The sequence below is a fragment of the Rattus norvegicus genome, chromosome 1 (assembly GCF_021556685.1).
Source record: "Rattus norvegicus strain SHRSP/BbbUtx chromosome 1, alternate assembly SHRSP_T2T, whole genome shotgun sequence".
Taxonomy (NCBI): Eukaryota; Metazoa; Chordata; class Mammalia; order Rodentia; family Muridae; genus Rattus; species Rattus norvegicus.
This window is the reverse complement of record NC_141534.1, coordinates 119,436,553-119,457,654: the sequence shown is the minus strand read 5'-3', so window position 1 is coordinate 119,457,654 and position 21,102 is coordinate 119,436,553. Positions and strand designations below refer to the sequence as shown.

At 41.5% G+C, this 21,102-nt stretch overlaps 1 protein-coding gene across 1 annotated transcript in view; it reads left to right on the top strand.

The window, feature by feature from the left end:
* Nucleotides 1-9,646: 9,646 nt before the first annotated feature.
* The window catches only part of Gabrg3 (gamma-aminobutyric acid type A receptor subunit gamma 3), a 624,026-nt gene continuing 612,570 nt past the window's right edge, over nt 9,647-21,102 (top strand). Inside the window, 2 exon segments of the mRNA NM_024370.3 lie at nt 9,647-9,819; nt 14,723-14,871. Coding sequence (NP_077346.3) covers nt 9,767-9,819; nt 14,723-14,871 — 202 coding nt within the window. The 5' untranslated portion in view covers nt 9,647-9,766.

The following is a 21,102-nucleotide window of genomic DNA, read 5'->3' as shown; positions in this document are numbered from 1 at the left end:
TCAGTAATGAGCTTTTATTATTTCCAGAGTTTTTCTTGCTGGTGATTTTGTGTTTTATTGCTCTGTGGACAGATAGAATACATGGCATTCTGAATTTGTTAAAGTTGGTTTCTTGACTCAGGATATGGCTTATTTTAGAGAGGTTTGGTTGGGCTTCTGAGTAGAATGAGCTTTCCTTGGTGTTTGTGAGAAATATTTTGTAGGCTTCTGTTAGGGCCATTTGTTGTATGAAGTTATTTAATTCCAATGTTTTTCTGCTTACTTTTCTCTATATGTCTATGGAAGAAATTGGATTGATGCAATTGCTACTAATACTGAGTTGTAATTAGTCTGTGTTTTAAAGACTAATAATGGTATAATAGCATGCCTTTTATGAAGTTGATATGCCAGAATTTGGTGCCTATGTTTGGGATAGCAATGTCTCCTTGGCTAACTGTTCCCTTGATGAGCATGAAGTGTCTTTATTTATCTCTTCTAATTAGTTTTGATTTGAAGTCAATTTTATCTGATATTGGGACAACAAGAGAGGCTTGCTTCCTGGTCCTATTTGCTTGGAACACTTTTTCTATCCATTCACTCCAATGTTGTACAAATCTTTTAATAAGTGATCTTATTCAGGACAACAAAACAATGATTTTTAAGACATGCCTCTCTGTATTTCTGGCCATCCTGGAACTTGCTGTGTGGAACAAACTTGCCTTTAATTCTCAGATATTCTCAGGCCTTTATCTCCGAAGTACTGAGTTAAAGGTATATACCATCACACCTGGTTAGATTTTGTTTCTTAATCCATTAAATCAATCCATGCTTTTTGATGGAGGAGTTGCAGTTACTAATATTAGAGTTATTATTGGAATATCAATTTTATTTTATTATTTCTGTTTATGTTCTTAGTCTTATTTTATATTTCAGAGATTATAGCTTTTTTTCCTCTATAGCCTCTTGGATTATTGCTTCCTGTACTTTGTGTAAGGCTGGTTTAATAAACATGAATTCTTTTAGCCTGTTAAATAATAAAAAGTTTTCTTTTTCTTTTAACTATGATAGACAGTTTTGTTGTCTAGGATGGCCTCATTGGTCTTTAGAACTTGGAGTTCATTGTCCCCAGCTCTTCTGGATTTTAATGTTCCTACTCTGAAGTCAGTTACCAATCTGAAAAAAAAAAATGTGACTTTACTGCCTTTTAAAATTGTAGCCATTCTGATATTTCACTGTGGTCTTGATTTTATCAAATGCTCTTCAGATTTATGCAAGAAACTGGAGTATTTTCTTCTATGAGATCAGTCATCTTTAAACATACTGGCTTGTCTTTGCATTTGTGGTTCTTTTGCAAATTTGATTTTGAGAATGAGTTTCATTATGTAGACATAACTGGCTTAGAACTCTCTATGTCCACTATATTGACCTTGAACTGACAAAGATCGGCCTGCTTCTGCTCTGGGGTGCTGGGATTAAAGGTGTGCACTACTGTACCAGGTCTCTTTTGTGGTTATTGAAGTGTTTCTTTAGTGTAGGATGGCAAACCTCTTCCTTCGGGCAATTTGCCTTGTATGTTGCTCAACTTTATATCATTCTAACAAATGTCTACAATTCATCAACTTAAATGAAAGAAGTGTGTCATTTTTTGTTAATTATTATTTTTTTTACAGTCCAGTCATTGTCCCCCTCTCAGTCTGCCCTTTCACAGTTCCTCATCCCGTCTCTCCTCCCTCCTGTCTCCAACAGGATGCTCCCTCCACCAGTCCTTCCCACTCTTTGGGGCCTCAAATCTCTTGAAGGTTAAGCACGTCTTCTCCCACTAAGGACAGAGCAGGTAGTCCTCTGCTGTATGTGTGTCAGGTGCCTCATATCAGCTCCTGTATGCTGCCTGACTGGTGGCTCAGTGTCTGAGAATTCTCAGGGGTCCAGGTTATGTATTTTTGGACAGTATTGCTTTTCTTAGTGTTGCCCATTGCTAAATATGTCCTGTTGGATCACATTGATCTTTGCATTAAGGTTCAGTTTGCCAGCTTTCTCCACTATACAGCTACTCTTTTATTCCTTTAAATGTTAACTGTTCTTTGGGGAAATTATTTGAGAGCACTTAACTACTTTAGTTTTATGCAATAGCAACTCTTGCAGCTGGCTGTAAAACAGCGATCTTCTAGCTCAAATGCTACTCAGTATTTATTAGTGGGTTATGGTATAATTGGGAGGTACTTTCTCTCATCTCTGTTATTATCTGTAGTTTAGACTTGTGCTTTATTGTTTCAAATTCAGAATTGTCATTATTTATTTTTATTCTGATGTTATCCAAGATTTAGACAAGAGCCTCATCAAGCTGACTACAGACCTTAGAATTTATGTCCTTCTCTATTTTTAATCTAAACACACTTCCCCACTTTATTTAGATACAACAAACAAAAAAATGTACATATTTAGGGCGTAAACTGTGGTGACTTGAAATTGCTATACACCGTCACATGACAGCCACAACAAAACTGGCTACTAACATGGCGTTCACTTTCAGTTGTCTTCCTCCTTTGTCCTATAGTGAAAGACTTCCCAGGTTCCTTCATGCTTTCTTTTAACTATTTCAATAAAAAATTATCCCTTTGTTTTGTGTCTATGAAGAATAATTTACAAACAAGATCCAGTTCTGGTTCTGAAGCCACACTGGCTGTTTGGAGACTTTAGACAGCAGCGCTCCATTATGCAGTCATACATTGTAACAGCAGTGTTATATCACATGCTGCATGAGAAGTAGTGAGTAAAGCTAATGTATCCCTGAAAGTTGTTCTTTGTCTTCTTGCTTCCAGTATCTTTAACCTTTTCTTGTTTTTGTTTTTGTTGTCGTTGTTATTGTTTTTGGAGTGGTCAGTTTTTAATTGAAAATAGATATTTTTCATACAATATATTATGATTATGTCTTTCCCTTCTTCACTTTCTTCCAGTTCCTCCTCACCTTCCCAATGACCTATAGTCATACCCTCTTTCTCTCTCTCATTTGAAAACTAACGGTAGGCCTGGAGAGATGGCTCAGCAGTTGAGAACATTCACTGCTCTTCCAGACATCCTGAGTTTGATTCCCAGCAACCACATGGTCGCTCACAACCATCTGTAGTGGGATCCAGTACCCTCTTTCTGGTGTGTCTGAAGACACCTACAGTGTACTCTTATAAATAAAATAAATAAATCTAAAATTAAAAAGAAGGAAAACTAATGACATTTAAAGAACAATAAAATAAAGTAAAAATAAACGGGAATAGTACAAAACAATCAGAAGAGACAAAGAAGCACAAAACAACAACAACAACAACAACAACAACAACAACAACAACAACAAAAACTGACATATAGTCACATACAGAAACCGTATAAAAACAAAACCAGAAAAATTTGAGAAGAAAAAAGTATACCTGAAAAAGCTTTAGGTGACAAAGAACCTCCAAAATGACAATGAGCTTATTTAGTGTAGGTCATCTACTGCATCATCTTAAGAGTGGTGTGTCTACCCAGTGAGACTCCATTGGAGGACATTTAATTTTCCTTTTGTGAGACACTTAGAGATAGCATCTGGTTTAGGGATGGGGGTTTGTGTCCATATCTTCTCTCAGCCTGGTAAATCACCTGGCTTAGATCTGTGCATGCCCCATGGATGCTGCCAAAGTCCTTATGAGTCAGTTCTGTTGAGTCTAGCTGGTCTTGTCTCCTTGTTGTCCTCTGTCTCGTTTGACTCTTACAGTCTGTCCCCTCTTTTTCTGAGAAGAGTTCACTGAACCCTGAGGGGTTAGGTTTGAGGGAGACATTCTATTTAAGACTGAGTATTCCGAGGCCTTTCACCCTCTGCACTTGGTCTAGTTGGGGCTCTCTCTATTTGTCCCCATCTGACAGAAGAAGCTTTGCTGATGAGACCTGGGCCACAGGCCGATCAATGAGTATAGAAGAAATGCCATTTGGAATCATTTTATTTTTACATTCCTTCAGCAGAACAGTGCTATTAGGTTTTCTGCTAGGTCTAAGGCTTATCTTGTCTCAAATTCTTAGCCACTTGAGCTGTATTAGGGATAGATGCCATCTCATAAATTGGGCCCAAATTCCAATTAGATAGTAGCCAACTATTATTACAAGTTTAATCTACTATTGTGCCTGCATATCTTACAGTCAGGTCACCATTGTAGAAGAAAGAGTTTGTTTCTTTTCTCCTTTGGTAGTGTGTAGAGTATCTTCCAGTAGACTGAACAGTAGTAGGGGTGTAGGCTCTTGCTAGGTACAAGCTGACCTTCTCCATGTTCAGTGAGATATGTAGGTATTGTCCTCAGCAATAAATAAGGTGTTACCATCAATTTGTGGCAAGTAACTAATACCCTTGACAATGGCCCAAGTTGTTTGGGGGTTTCCATGGGCCTTTTTCAGCCAACAACTCAATTAGATGTAACCCATTTCCAGAACTGGAAGTTTCATTTGGTCATGGGACATGTCTAGTTGGGGCCTTGTCTCCCTTGTCCTAGGGAGATTCTTCCCTCTGCCTACTCCCTAACTGCTATGGTTATAGAAATTGTAGCCTGCTCATTGAAGACTTAAAAGCTAGCATTCACATATAAACGAATACATACTATATTTGTCTTTTGGGGTCTCGGTTGGGGTCTTCACTCTGGATGATTATTTTCTAGCTCCATCCATTTACCTGTGCTTTCACAATTGCATTTTTTAACAACTGAGTAATATTCCATTGTGTAAATATACTGCTTTTTAAAAAATTCTTCTCTCATGAATACATCCTGGCCACAGTGTCCCTTCCTTCCTCCCCTCCCAGTGTGTCTGCCACAACTCCCCATTGTTTCCCTTAAAAAAACAGTAGGCTTCCTAGGGATAGCAACCAAACATGGCATAAGAAGTTACAATAAGCCTCGTCATGCACTCTTATCAAGGCTGGACAAGAGGCCACCCAGTAGGAAGAAAGGGATCTCAAATTCAGGCAAGAGTCAAAGACAGCTTCCACAGCTTACCAACCATAACATATATGCAAAGCACGAGGACAGACCCATGTAGGCACTCTCATTGTTGCTTCGGGTTCTGTGAGCTCCTATGAGACCTGCCTCGTTGCTTCTGTGGACTGTGGTTTTGTGGTGTCCTCGACCCCTTTGGCTTCTACAATCCCTCTTTCCATCTTCCTTGGGATTCCCTAACATCTGCCTAATGTTTATGTGTACTGTATTATTTTTATCCATCCATCCATACATACATACATACATACATACATACATACATACATTATTTTGTATTTTTAAGTATTTTTCCATATGTGAAAAGGTATGCATCTCTGTGCCTGTAAGTGTTTCTCATGCTTTTTCTTTTGGCTCTTTTTTTTTAAAATTTGTTTGTTTAGTCCTATACTTGTTTGTTTTCATGTTGTTATTTTTTTACATTTCTGTTTGTATTTTAATGAGACAGAATGAAGGATGTGGATTTGGGTCACTGGAAGAATGGCAATTATGAATTGGGAGAGAACTATGATCAGAATAAACCATATGAAAAAACTATTTTCAATAAAAGTTAAAATTATAAAAATAAGAGTAGCAAGATTACATTCCTCAAAAACTGACACAAAGTGGTGGTTCAGGGACATACCGCCTTATGCATTTTGGGTGAAAACTGTTTTAATTACCAGTAAACAAATACCTTTTTGACCTGGAGATTTTGTTTGAGTCAAACAAGTAAGAAAAGTGAGCATGTATTTCCACTCGAGGTCAGACACAGGAATGACCTTCATCCTCGTAAATAAGGGATAGAATACTCTCATAGTCAACTAATACTATTTATAAGGATAAAAATCATGACTGGCTGTTCAATAGTATGGGCACAACTCACAGGATTCTAAATGAGAGGTTATTTAGAACATGATTATTGGGTGTATAATGTCAAGTGCAAAAGCATGCACGTCAGTCCCTTGTGGCAGATTGAATAGTGGTTAGTCTTTGGAGCTCAGGAACTGGGATGGCCGACTCTGACAGGGCCATGAGGGTGATGGGCAGATGGTACTTTTATACTTACAGTGTAAATATGAATTAAAAGGCCACAGGAGCATGATATAAAGATTAGTGCATTTCTGGTATGAATCTTATCTTCACTAGTAATTTTTGATTGAGTTGAACATTTGTTCATGAAGCGTGAAACATCACAATACAATTTAGAAGTATAATTTTGGAACAAAGGAGATTTTGTTTAAAACTAAGACCACAGAAAGTCACAAAGCAAAGATGAGCAGATGATGTGGTTTAGGTATCCGGAATGTACGGCTGGCGCTGGTAGGAGGTGAAGTGAGGCTGCAGAGGGAATCCTGAGAGGTATTTCTCCAAGAAGCCACAAGAGGATCTCCAAGCTAAAGCAGCCAGCTTCTGTTTTCAGGCATCCCCACCTCCTGCCTAGAGGAGCTGTAGCTGAGCCCACAAACTGCAACAGACCTCTAGGTCTTGCCCCAGCATTGTACCTGTCTGAACAAGTGCACTGTTGGTTCTTAAGGTTTGCATATTGACTGGCAAGCCTTAGATCTTTAGGATAAAGTACTGTGTTTTTCTTCAGAATTTTCTTTCTTTTCTTCCCACTGCCCCCTTTATTTTCCTGCCGAGGAAAATGAAAGTGAATTTTGCTCACCCAAATGGAGCTGTTAAGTTTCTCAGGTGCTGAAGCCAGAAAGGCTGGCCAGCAGCGAGGCTATGCAGTGGAGTGTGCATGCTCAGCAAAGCACCCCAACCTGGTCAGTTTAGACAAAGGAGGAAAATCAAAGGCTAACAGCTGGCACTTTGAAGAATCTTGACCTTGCATTTTGCTTTCATACTTATGTTCAGAAAGCTTGCTTTGAATACCTCATCCCTCCTGACTCATTTAGCATAAAATATTTTTCCCCCAGGCTGTACCATGGAGGCTTTCTACAGTAAAATATTCAGCTCTGTAAAGCCGGCCCATTGTGTCCAATAAGTGGAGCAAAGCATTCCAAACTTCAGAAGAGGTCAGGTCGCACTCATTCATAATAATAGCACATCATATCTATGCAGAAAAGAAAAGAATAAACTCCACCAGCATGGGGCCATACAAAGGTTTCACATCTATCCTACTGACAAGTTGTGATAAACACAGACACATATAATCCCAGGACACCTCTCATTATGCTGACATTTTACAAAGCCATCCAAATGCCAGTCTGTCTGTACTGTATAATAGATTGTAAACAACTCATGTTCTGAAAATTAAAAAAAATATGATGAGAATACAGTATCACAGGAGGAAGCCATGAGTTTCTGCCCTGCTTCATGTTCCAAGAGACAGTGAACACAACTTGGGGGGTGGTATTTAACCTTCTGGGACTTTTCCCTAATTGTGCAGTGGAATTATGTGGTAAGAATTTAAATGAATCAAGGACACTGACTCTTGGCTCCCATGGAAACATGCCTGACATTATTATCATCTATGTTCCCATAACTATTGTCAAAAAGGGAAGCATGAAGGGAATCCTACATATACCTTTAGTTTTCTTACAGATTATTTTCAAAATTTGCATGATGATAACATGCAGGTGGCTCTCCTATATCTATGTATTCTACATCCTTGGGTTCAAACAAACTTGAATAAAAATATTGTCTTTAAAATGTATATCACTACCAGACTGGCATTTATCTTATTTCCTAAACAATCATAACAACTATTTACATCACATTTATACATAGTAGGCATTACAAATAATCTAGAGATGGATTAAACCATGCCAGAGGTCTATGAAAATTGCAATACATTTTCTATGACAAATTTGGCATTCCCAGGGATCCTGGAAACCAGTCCTTGGAGTAAAAATTTGAGACAGGATTGCATGTGTATAGAGACTCAAGATAATTCTGCACTATCCTTTGACTAGCTTTTGAAGGGTCCCCTTGTATGGTACAGAAATTAGAGATGAAGGAGAGTTTGGTAGAAACTTGAAGGAGAAAGGTAGATGCTGGCTGTTCAGGATCTCCACAGAACACAGACATTCAAACTAATTACATAAGTGCAGGTAAAGAAGGGTGATAGAAAATCTCCTGATTGGGGTGAACTGAGGCAGGCAGAAGGCAGTGGCTTCATGTTAACCAAGATAGCACACTCCTTATTTAAAAGCAATACTGGTACCAAGAACAGTCTCCAGCCTCCTGCTGGTTCACATTTCTTACCTGTGAATCTAGAGACAAAGGAGGGAATTCCCAAGAGCTTCATCCTGCTTCTGTGTATTTTATGAAGAAAAATTACTGTTAGTGTTGCTAAAATCCCTCCTCTTGGGGGGGAACATTGTCAACACCCTCCTCCTGGGCCCCAACAACAAAACAAAGCTCACCCCCACACAGTTCAGCTTGTGGACCTGGAGTTTATTGGCCGTACCTACAGAGGTAAGAGGTTGCTGACAGGATCTTGGGTGATCACAAAACAACACAACATCACTTAACATGGTTAATGGCTTCCCCATCTCCTTCCTCTAGTTTTTCCAAGCCTATAATAAATTCTACTACCTCCTTCCCCTAGACACAGACTATTGGCAATGGGAGCAAAACTGCAAACAAAGGACTGGGAGAAGTGTCTGAATGCCAGGTGGGGATCCAGTGACCTTCCCAACCCCTCCTTCTCTGAAAGAAAGCCAGCAATCCACAGCCCCAAAACTGATGGATTCCTGCAAGCAGGCACAGCTACTTATAGTGATGATCGAAGATTGGCTACAAGGCTAGTTCTTATAAGAGCCAGTGTTAATGAAGTTGTCGTGTTTCTATGAATAGTAGTTGAAAATGTATTTCCTAGAATGTTTTTCAAATATGGAAGTAAAATTGCTATTTGTTTTGGAGTTAATACTTGCATGTCAAAAGATTAGCTTTCTAAATGATCATACATATAAAAACAGGCAATTTTCGGTTTGGAACATGAAAATAGTGTCAGTCCTACCCAACCTTGCTTTCTGGGTCTGGAGCCTTCTCTCCGGACTCAAACATTTCACTTCTACTAATTACTGATGATGTTTAGTCTTTCTTTTCTGAGAAAAGGGGACATTGTTGGGACTTCCCCAGCAAGCCACAGTTATGAGCACCAGGGGGAGTTCAGGTAAGCAAGCACCACCCTAGAGAAGATCTCCTTTTGGCAAACCATCTCACTTACTTGCAATGGCGTCCCTAAGAGAAGGCACAAGGCACAGGGGACAAGCAGGGTGGGTGCGCTGCAGTAAAACTACCAGTGCCCATGACTCCAGCAATGACTCGGGCCAGTCCCCAGGCCCCTTCTGCGCCTCCCTGTGGGATCCCCAAGCTCTCCTTCCCACCCCCAGCCCCGCCCCCTTCCCGACCTCCCAACTCCGAGTCCATTCAAACCTCGCTGCCTTCGCCTGGCGTTGCCAAGCGTGTTAATTGGGGAAACTCCTCCCCGCCGCGGCTGGCGGGCACCACCGAGGCAGCCGCGACCTCCCGCCCGCTTCGGAGCGCAGCTGCCCCAGTGCACAGCCCCGAGCCGGCCCGGGCCGCCCCGCGGGCTGGTGCTTCGGGAGGAGGGCGCCCGGCCACCTGCTGTCCCCCCTCCCCGTGCTGATCACTCCCGAGAGTGGACGCACCCCAGCTCGTGTGCGCCCCGCAGAGCCGGACCGTCGGGGACGCGGCGCTCGGAGCAGACACCTGTCCCTCTCGGTCCGCAGAACCAGGGCGCTGCAGCCCGTGGTAGTCTAGTAAGCGCCCGAGCGAGTGGAGACCAAGCCCGGCAGAGGCCTCGGACCCGCGCCCGGAGAGTCATGGCTGCAAAGCTGCTGCTTCTCCTCTGCCTGTTCTCGGGCTTGCATGCTCGGTAAGTAGCTCCCAGGCGTTTCCCCAAGGCCGGCGGGGGCGCGAGGGCGGCGGGGGGCGCTGTCTGCCGGCCGCCAGTCCCAGGTGCGCGCCGTCCACTGGGCTGCAGGAGAGGGAAGGTTCCCGCACCTCACCTGTAGGTCTCCCCCAGGACCAGATCCCCTCTCTAGGGCGCTGCAGCCCTCTGCAACCCGGTTTGTGTGGGGACTGTTTAGGTGATTTTAGGATGTGATGGTTTTAAGGGACTTGGGAAAACCAAAATGATGAAGCAGTGGCCTTATCTTTCTCCTCATCAGTTATCCAAGGGCTTTCTGACATACATTGGTTAACACTTTATCTTTACCATCATTGAAAAGAAACCTCCGGACCCAGGAATTCCGTTTTCTCAACCACCCTTTATAGATTACAGAAGAGGTAATTGACAGAAGGCAAGTGGAGGGGGCTAGGGCAGGTGGTCAGGAAGAACCCTGCTTCTCCTCCAGGTCCTACACCACACACAAGTACCCCGGTCTCTATAAAAGAACTATGCTGCGGTTTACACGGAAGCTCCTTCTTGAAGCTGTAAGAATTACCTCACTATGAATACCCAAAACCAACAGCAGTCAGCTAACAGAAGAAGCACTCCATAGACAGAGGACTCATGAGGAGGGCAGTGGCACCAAAAGGGTTAAAGCCTGTTGCCATAAACACAACTAGAGATGCTGACATGCTTAATTTCCATCTCCCACATTGGTGCTCTGGTTAGAGCCTGCAGACTACCCCTGCGCATTGGAAATCCCTGACTGTTTTCCCTACAGTCACCCCAGGAATTGGAGGACACCCCATTCCCAGAACACACTTGTTTTGACATTTCTCAATTTCCTGGCTTAGAAAACAAGTTAGAAAGCAGCTATCCCTGACGGTCACAGGTCCTATCGCTGCCACAGGCTTTTATTTTCATTCACATTTGTGAAATATCAGAACTAGGAAGACACCCTAATAACTCCCCCCAAAACTATGAGGGAGGGCTTCCCAAATTCTTACTCCAGATAACCAAGGCCCTTACCCTAAGGAAGAAAGTCCCACCCCACCACGAAGAATTTGTTCTTGCGGAATTGACTGTGGAGACTTGGAACAGTCACTCAGGAAGGAAAGGATCCTGAGGCCTCTCCACCAAAGTTTCTTCTCTCCAGGGAGGGAGTTAGGAAGTGCAATGGAAAGTGTGTTTTGAAGGAGATTGTGCCTGGAGGAATCTCAGCTTAGAGGCAAATACCCCCAGAAGCATAATAAGGCTGGGGCCACATCACCAAGTCCCTCGTTATAGCCACCAACTCAAAAATCTAGCTTGAAGTTCAGGTTTCAATCAGTTATTTAGATTTATAGTTGCAGTTCTGGAAGGAAAGCTGACACCTGACCTCGTCATTATATATGCTCCCAGAGAAGATGGAGTACTCTGGTTTCTGAAGATTCCCAACGACACAAAAGCTCCTGGGATCCCTCATCTTTCCTTTCCAGCCAAGGTGCACATACTAATGTTCCTATGTTCTCTGTTGAGTTTGCAGTCTCGGTAATCATGACTGCAAATCAGTTCTAAAAGAACCCATTTTGTATTTATTGCTATATGTCTTACTTTTGAAGAGATTTTTTAATGGGTTTTACAAACATGTGAAAGAGTTGAATGGCTCATCAATCTTTCAATCTATTGTTAGTTTTGAGAGGATTCTCTTCAGCATTCAAGATGCCTAGCTGGAATGGATCCTTTCTAGATAGGTTCTGACAGGATGCTCTGTGGTTTTGCAACGGAGTGGGAGTGGGGTTGCCTGCCTACAACTGGGTGAGGGGGTGCGCTCCCTGACCCCTGACACTCATGGTTGAGTTTACTGCACAGGGAAATGCAGTGCTTCTTTTTGATGCTTATTGATTTGGGGAGTTCAGGAGTTCTTTTTAATACTGAAAACTCCTTTGAATGTTGTCTCTGCCATTCTGATAAGAAAAAGTATTTGTGTTTGTTTTATTTTTAAGAAAAAGCTAATTGCAGCAACACTGTTAATGAACCAGCAATCTGACCTACAGAGTGCTCCTAATGTAATATATAACCCCATGTAAAATTTTAAAGAGAAAGGAAATTCCCTTTTATCCACCTACTTGTGGGTCCCCTGAGGTGAGATTGGCTTTTCTCTCAGGGCACTTTATCCCCAGAACTCCCACCTGCCCTAGCAACTGAGGAAGAAGCTTATGCAATTTCAGATAACACCTCTCACCGCTAGAGGGAGAATGAGACTCCTTATAAAATTTCTGCCCTTGAAGTAACCAGCTTTTCTGGGACTATGCAGGAGTATAGGAATATATGTAGTTAACATGGGAGTGAGTCTGCTGCCTGTGCACAGTTGACTGTTGGGGCAGCGGGGGACCATGGAGCCGCAGACCTGCAGCTTCTGTAGTGGTGGAGTAGAGGGCAGGGGAAGAGGAGACAGGAGGAGGAAAAGACACGGAGGTCAGGAGAAAGGCAGGTAGCAGGGAACTGGGGAGGTCCGATTTCTCTGGGACTATCTACCTACCTATCTATTTCCACAGTCCCCAAGTGTCTTTGTTCTGGAATAGTTTATTAGGTCTTAGAGGCACTGTAGCTATCAGTAATCCACGTGATTCATGCTACCTATTCTTGTTTTCTTTTGCTTTGCAAGGTGACACAATGAATAATCCTGATACAGCTTCTAACTATGTAAAATACTTGAATATTTAAAAGTTCTATAATATCCCTTGTACAAGTACAGTTTTACGGGTAGGGAACTGCATTCTCCTTAATGGGTGAGGGGGGTATCAACTATCCTAAATTTTTCTAGGTGGTGAAGATTCAGCTTAGGTAAAATCCACAACTGTTTTGGAGTTTGTGGATGATTTAATTTAATCTTTGGGCCAGTCAGGTACTCATGAAATAAAGTTCAGTTCGAGATCAGTTGAGGAGAAGCTTAACTGCAAAAGCTATCCTACAAGCCTCTTTATCAAGCTCTCTCACACATGGATAGCTGTTCCTTCATGTCCACACAACCACATTTTCAGTTCCCAGCAGCTCTTGATTAGGAAAATAGTTCTGAGCATGTGCAGACTCTTTCTTGCCCTTATTCCCTAGTCAATACCTTGTGACAACCATTTACATAGCAGCCGTGTTGAACTAGTCAGATGGGGATGATTAGATGCATTTATGAACTTCATGTGTAAAGAGAGCATCATTTTATGTTTAGACTCCGCCGTCTTCAGATTTTCGTCTGTTCCAGTAGTCCTGGGAAAAGGCTTTAGTAAAGAAGAGACAGCAGTGCATGGATTTGGGTTTAGGCTGCTGGACTACTACTCCCATCGGCCATAGCTTTTTACCACACAAGAGACTGGTGCAGATAAGAGCTGACGTGCGTGTGTGTGTGTGTGTGTGTGTGTGTGTGTGTGTGTGTGTGTGCCTCTGAAGATTTGAGTGAAGATGAAAGACTGGACTTTAAAATGACTAGACTTTTCATGGACTTCTTGTTAACTTCAGAAAAGTGACATGCCTGAGGTCAAGCATCTTGGCGAGGAGCTGGCATTTGTCCCCCTCTGGAAGTTGTGATGGAAATGAGCCTGGACCCAGTTAGGACAAACCCCTTTCAGTGTGTTGCCACGAACCTTCTTTTTAGAGAAGTGACATTAAGGCACACACACAGGTGAACTTGGACAGGAATTTTCTTTCTTAAGCTCTTCTAAGGTTCCCACCTGCAAGGAAATATTGCTTCAAGGTAGAAGGAAACTCCTTTCCATTCCAAGCCCCAGGTGCTGGGACACAGAGAACCTCATTCTCTGAGTTAAAACCGGCTGTTAGCTTGAGGGTTCTCCTCGTCAGAGCCCCTGTAGGTATGAATCACTGTAGAGAGGGCTGTGGTGCGTAGCAGAGTGGGACAGAAGGTCAGAGATATCCAGGTTCTCATTGGAATTCACTGAAACGCTCACAGGGTTGAAGACACACTAGAAAATACTTAATTCTTAAAGCCTGCTGAGAAAGAAATGAACCAGTTTTGGTGATCAAGTTGTGTAAATTGCCAGAGAACATTCTACAGTCATCAGCTAACATATCTCCTGGCTGTTCCCCACGCTGAGTGCCAGCAAAGCCAGCCACCTCAGAGTGTCCACACAATTATCCCCCAAAGTCCAGGCCACATGGAAAGCACAGTCAGAGTCAGCTGCTTTCAATGAGTCCATTCTGTAAAAGCTACTCCTGCCTCCCATAGTCTTGGTGGTGGGACTTAGAAAGAACTCTACCAAGTACTCAGAAGGGTATCTAATTTTGACAAGTTGGTGTTGTGGTAAATATTATTTGGGGATTCGTACCCCACCTTAGATCATTTAGTTTACCCAAAAAGACACAAAACCTTTATATTTATAATAAGCCTTAAAGCACTAGAGTTAGGCAGATATGAACCCAATATGCTATGTCTATTTCCCCATCACTATCTCCAAGATACCACTTGACATGTTCTACCTGGGCTGCTCCTACTCCAACTGGTCAACCCTCATGGTCTTGTGCTCACAATCCAACTACCCCATGGTGTGTTCTTCTTTTCTCTCCCCATGGTCTCTGCTCAGACCAACCCAGTACAGGTTGGAAAAGTACTTTTATTTCCTGTTGGCCAATTTGGCACCAGTTGATCCATCGCCTTCCTCTGTTTAATTTGGGCTGGGCTGTTCTGCTAACAGCAATTGCATTCTTGCTATAGAATGTTTCCTAATTTTCATTTTCCTTCTCTTAGTTTTACAGGTAACCCGCATGACTAGGTGGAAGATCCTGGGGGTTTTTCACCCATTTTAGTAGCATTTTAGTAGCATTCCTCCTTTTAAGGAGGAAATGTAAAGAATCTTCTGGGTGGTTACAATTTATGTGTCACACTGTGTTATAACTGCAGGTCCAGGAGGGTGGAAGAGGATGACAGTGAAGACTCTCCATCAAACCAGAAGTGGGTCTTGGCACCCAAATCACAAGACACCGATGTGACACTGATTCTCAACAAATTGCTGCGAGAATATGACAAAAAGTTGAGACCAGACATTGGAAGTGAGTTCCATTTGTTATTCCAATATAAAAGATGCAATGATAATCTTCAAATTTAGACTTTTCATATTAAATAATTATAAATCCAGAGTTGCTAACATAGTGCAATAAGTTCAACTGTAGTTGTCACAGTTTGAAGTGAGTGACGGCAAAGCCAAGAGGTGGCCACCTGTGAGTCTGTGTTCTCTGCCATATCCTTAAGGTTTCGATTTTGGTTTCTCGTCCAGTGTTCTGAACCTTGCTGCATATATTTAGATTTCATCAGCACACGCTCTTTGTGGGGATGGAGACCCATGCTATTCCCTCTTTTGCAAGTTGTATGGTTAAGCTTTATTTTACCTTTTCACTGCTGAGATTGAGAGCTCCTTACTGGTCCTTTATTGTCTGTCGGATCTGTAGCCCGTCTTCATTCTCTCTGCAGGATCCTTCACAGGAAGGGTTTTAATATTGATGGAACCTGATTTATTGGCTCTCCTTTTACGGAGTTTCTCAGCACTCTTTCCACAAGACTCTGTTTAATAAGGTGCTGATTGGCTTGTCACCTTTTCTGTGCCTTTGACACAAAGTCCCGGACTGCATTTTATCTGTATCAGGATCTATAATTACCTTCGTTCTAACTGGCATGAGATTTCAAACTCCCTGTGGTTAAGGAAGGAGAATTTTAAATGTGGGTATCCACCGCTATACTGGATAAACCATGTTAAGTTTCCTTGCCTTACTTCTTTTTGTATATAGCGATGAGAAGTGCCACGACTCTCCAACTTCAATTCTTCTTTAAAAATGTTCCTTCAATGCGATGCCTGAAGAATAGCTAGAGATAAAATAAACAACAACAAAACAAAACAAAGAAAATGCAAACAAATGCTGGCAAACAGATGTAGAAAGTAGAAACACTTATTTACTGTTAGTGCAGGCACAAACTGGTACAACCAATGTGAAAATCAGCATGGAGGTTTCTTTCCCTTTCTTTCTTTCTTCCTTTCTTTCTTTCTTTTTTACCTTTTTAATAAATTCATTCCCCTTTTGCAGTTTTGTTTTGTCTTTATTAAGGAAAGAGTTTATTTAAGGTTACTTTTCCAGGTCACAGTAGATCACTGAGGTAAGTGAGGGCAGAGATTCAAGCAGGAGAAGAGGTTTGATGTATGAAAAAAAGCTGATTAAGAAATTTGATACACAAAGTTAAATCATAAGTTTTCCTCACCAGTGGTTATATTAATGTTATAACATAAAATGCAGCATAATTTTTAAAGTCCCACAGTCTAACTTAAATTCCAATGACTTACGAGTTTGATGTGTTTCTAAAAGCTCAAAATCTCACACTTGTAGAAAAAATAAGTTACACATTTCTTACTGCTAAAGGGAAGAACTGGGGCATAAAAACAATCACATTAAAGAAAACCCACAGTCCAGTAGTATAAATCCAAATTCTGTAGCTCAGCATTTGACACTGTGCTGATTCCTAATTTCCTGGACTGCAAAGGGTTTGAGTAGCCCAAGCTCTCCAGTTCTGTCATCAGCAACATACATAGACTATCTGATAGGCTCAGGACCACTGTACTCCAAAGCACTCTCTTTAGCAAATCCCTTCTGCAGTTTTATGTTTGTTTCTTTTTTATTGGATATTTTTATTTAAATTTCAAATGTTATTCCCTTTCCCATTTTCCTGGACATAAGCCCCCTATACCCTCCCCCTCTCCTTCTTCTATAAGGGTGTTTCCCTCCCCAACCACCCTCCTTTGAGTCCCTCCGGACATTCCCCTATACTGTGGGGGTGGGTGTCCAGCATTGGCAGGAACAAGGTCTTCTCCTTCCATTGGTGCCCAACAAAGTCATCCTCTGCTACATATGCAGCTGGAGCCATGGGTGAGTCCATGTATAGTCTTTTGGTAGTGGTTTAGTTCCTGGGAGCTCTGGTTGATTGGCATTGTTTTTCTTATGGGGTTGCAAGTCCCTTCAGCTCTATCAATCCTGTCTCTAATTCCTCCAATGGGGATCCTGTTCTCAGTTCAATGGTTTGCTGCTAGCATATGCTTCTATATTTGTCATGCTTGGGCTGTGCCTCTCAGGAGACATCTTTATCCGGCTGTATACCCATGAGAGGCAGGCTCTGAATGGCTGTTCCTTCAGTTCCTGCGCCAAACTTTGCCTTCATATCCCCTTCTATGGATATTTTTGTTCCCCCTTTTAAGAAGGAGTGAAGCATCTGCACATTGATTGTCCTTCTTGAGCTTCATGTGGTCTGTGGATTGTATATTGGGTAATTCTAGATTTTAGGCTAATGTCCACTTATCAGTGAGTGCATACCATGTGTGCTTTTTCTGTGACTGGGTTACCTCACTCAGGATGATATTTTCCAGTTCCATTCATTTGCCTATAAATTTCATAAACTCATTGTTTTTGATAGCTGAGTAATATTCCATTGTGTAGATGTACCACATTTTCTGTATCCATTCCTCTGTTTAAGGGCATCTGGGTTCTTTCTAGTTTCTGGCTATTATAAATAAGGCTGCGATGAACATAGTGGAGCATGTGTCCTTGTTACATGTTGGGGCATCTTTTGGGTATATGCCCAGGAGGGGTACAGCTGGGTCCTCAGATAATACTATGTCCAATTTTCTGAGGAACCTCCAGACTGATTTTCAAAGTGGTTGTACCAGCTTGCAATCCCACCAACAATGGAGGAGTGTTCCTCTTTCTCCACATCCTTGCTAACAAGAGTTGTCACCTGAGTTTTTAATCTTAGCCATTCTGACTGGTGTGAGGTAGAATCTCAGGGTTGATTTGATCTGCATTTCCCTTATGACTAAGGATGTTGAACATTTCTTTAGGTACTTCTCAGCCATTCGATATTCCTCAGTTGAGAATTGTTTGTTTAGCTCTGTACCCCATTTTTTTTTGGTTCTTTTTTTCGGAGCTGGGGACCGAACCCAGGGCCTTGCGCTTCCTAGGCAAGCACTCTACCACTGAGCTAAATCCCCAACCCCTGTACCCCATTTTTTAACAGGGCTATTTGGCTCTCTGGAATCTAACTTCTTAAGTTCCTTTGTATATTTTAGATACTAGCCCTCTATCGGATGTAGGATTGGTAAAGATCTTTTCCCAACCTGTTGGCTACCGTTTTGTCCTAATGACAGTGCTCTGTACCTTACAGAAGCTTTGCAGCTTCATATTATGGAAGTTTCTTAGAAAGATGGAAAAATAGATCTACTACATGATCTAGCTATACAATTCTTGGGTTTTGTAACCAAAAACTCTAGATATTGATATCTGCTCATCCATATTTATTGATCTTTTACTCACAATAGCCAGGGAATAAGCCTATATGTCTTGTAAGTGAAGATTAAAATTCAGTACATTTATTGTTAAAAATGAAATTATGAAAGTTTCAGTTAAATAGACAGAGCTAGAAATATTCATCCTAAGCAGTCCAAATTCAGACAAATAAACACTTCATATTCTTTTTCATATGTGGTTGGTAGTTTTGAATATATAGATCAGTATGTTAAAGTAAAGTAACTATAGACACCAGGAAACTAGTAAGCGACCATGACAGGTGAGGGGCAGATTTAAAGGGAAGGGGCGAGAATGTAGTTTAGGTATGAAGGGGGGCAGGGTGGGAAAATGATGAACTAGGAAGGGTTAAATGATTTGGAGGTTGGAAGGGTTACAGAAGCAGGAGGGAGTATGGGGGAGGGTCAGTAACACTAAAGACATTTGAAAAGGTCATTTAGGAACCTACTACTTTAAATTCCCATATATATATGTGTGTGTGTGTGTGTGTGTGTGTGTGTGTGTGTGTGTGCATATATATATATATGTATATATATATATGCATGTATGGCAGATCAAAGGAACAGCTGAGAGCTTGCATCTTGATCCACAACCACAAAACAGAGAGCAAAATCAAATGTATACATACATATACATATATACATATATACATATACACATAAAAGGAGATTAAATGGTTTTAATTTCTAATGGGGATATTCTCTCTCCTAGAAACCATAGACTATCAAATAAAAAAGCCTGTGCCTGGCATGGGTTATTTATTTTCTGGTTGTTTGTCAGTGGGTTCCCTAGAACAATCTCCAAGCATTATAAGATATAGACATTGTTTTTGTTATCCTTTGGAACTTGATGGTATAACTTTTACTGTAGACACCACATAGTTCATTCATGGAATATGAACAAATCAAGCTGGCACACACCTGGAAGCTTCATTCATATTGGCAAGGTTTGATAGAGCTAGAACATCCCATGCATGTTACCAAGGAAGAAAATTAATAAATACACATATGTGAAAGCTGTGGGCTACAAGAATGCCTGGTCTAGCAAGATATGGCCACTTGTGCACTAGTGGAACAAGTATTATAGTAACCAACAGCTTTCTGATTGGATATAAAGCCAAGTTGGAGTGTTATAAACTTTAATCTAAATTTAAAACAAGGTGGAATTTATACCTGATGTCTTTAACTGGGCCTAAATCTCAAGACTATTTCTGACTGGCTATGCCATTGTGGTGGTCCCTATATGCTCACATATTTGAATACATGATCTCAAAGTAGTGCTTGCTTGAGGAGGACGAAAGTGTGGCCTTACTGGAGAAAGTACGGTACTGGGAGCAGGCTTGAAATTTAGAAGAGTCATGTTATGTTTGAGTTTGCTCTCTCTGTTTTGTGTTTGTGGAACAAGATGCAAGCTTTCAGCTGTTCTTTTGATCTGCCATTATGCACTTAACCCTCTGAAACCTAAGTCAAATTAATAATTTATTTTATATGTGATATCTCAGTCATATTTTATATGTTGCCTCAGTCATGGTGTCTTATCATAGCAATGGAAAAGTAAGAAAGACAGTCATAGACCCTAAGAGAGAACCTATGACCATGAAGGTCATAGTCCTTAGGGGAGTGTAATATTATTATTTGACTAACTCAGTGTAGTAATAAATTTCTCTATAAGTACTCACCTTTATAACCATAAAATAGTGAATCTCTGACTCTCATTAGAGAAGTTTCTTTTTGCAGTAGATAGCAATTAACACAAAGGCCAACTGGTTAGTGTGTACAGGAAAAAAGAATATAACGTGCTCATTTCTAAATTGGATATTTAATTCACACTGCTCCCCCAAGGCTCAGGAATCATCACAGAAGAGGTGATGGAAAGAATTTAAGAGCCAGAGGGAGTGGGTGCCTACTGATATGATAATGCCAGTACATGCATGAGCTCATAGTAGCTGTGACTGTATGCAAAAGACCTGCACACAGTCAAGCCTGCTAAAATCCTAGCCTGAATGAGAGAGGGTTCCATCAAGTTCCACTCTTTACTGAAGAGTTATTGGAATTGCTGTCTGATATTGGGGAAGGAGACACTTTTCTTTGGGGATGTGGTCCCTAAGAGGCTCCATTAGATGGGCTCGTACCAAAGCACATTCTGAAAATACAGATTGGAACTTAGTAGTTTAAAATAGAGCACATAAAGTGAAAAGTGACTGGGAGGTACGGAAGGAATTGGAAGAGAGATCGGTATGGATTTGACCAAAACATATGCAGGTATGAGATTCCCAAACATAAAAATAAAGTTAGTCAGCATGAACTAAGTCTAAATACTGCAGGACAAGTTTGGACATCTGTGATCACCCACTCCTCCCATTCTCTCCATTTTAAAGGTGACAAACAATGAGAGCAATGTTGCCAACACGTGACTGGGAGAAGTGTATGAAAGTCAGGTGAGGGTTTCTACTGAGAATGGTGGTTGCAAAATGTTGCTGACTTCCTCAGTGTTTTTCAGAACAAAAGGAAACTTTCTCTTCGGTGAAAGTTCAGTCTAGGGGGTACCTTCCATACATTCTTTAGCTTGAGGGGTTTTTCTTGGGCGGGAGAAAGTGGTCATGTCAGCTTCCACCTAAGATCTCTACAGTCCTCCTATTACTGTTCATAGAAAGTTTGAGGCAACATATTTGAAGGTGCATGTGCGCGCGCGGACACATGCGCACGCGCGCGCGCGCACACACACACACACACACACACACACACACACACACACCATGATGTTTGAATTGAAAACAGAAAAGTTCTATCCATGGGACAGGCAAGCAAAATTATTACTTCTACAGTATATAATAGCTCCCTTCTTACCCATCGGAGTTATAGTTCAAGAGCCTCAATGGGTACCTGAAAGTCTATACGATATCTTGTCCTACAGAGGGTCTACAGTAACCTGTGGTAGAGTGTA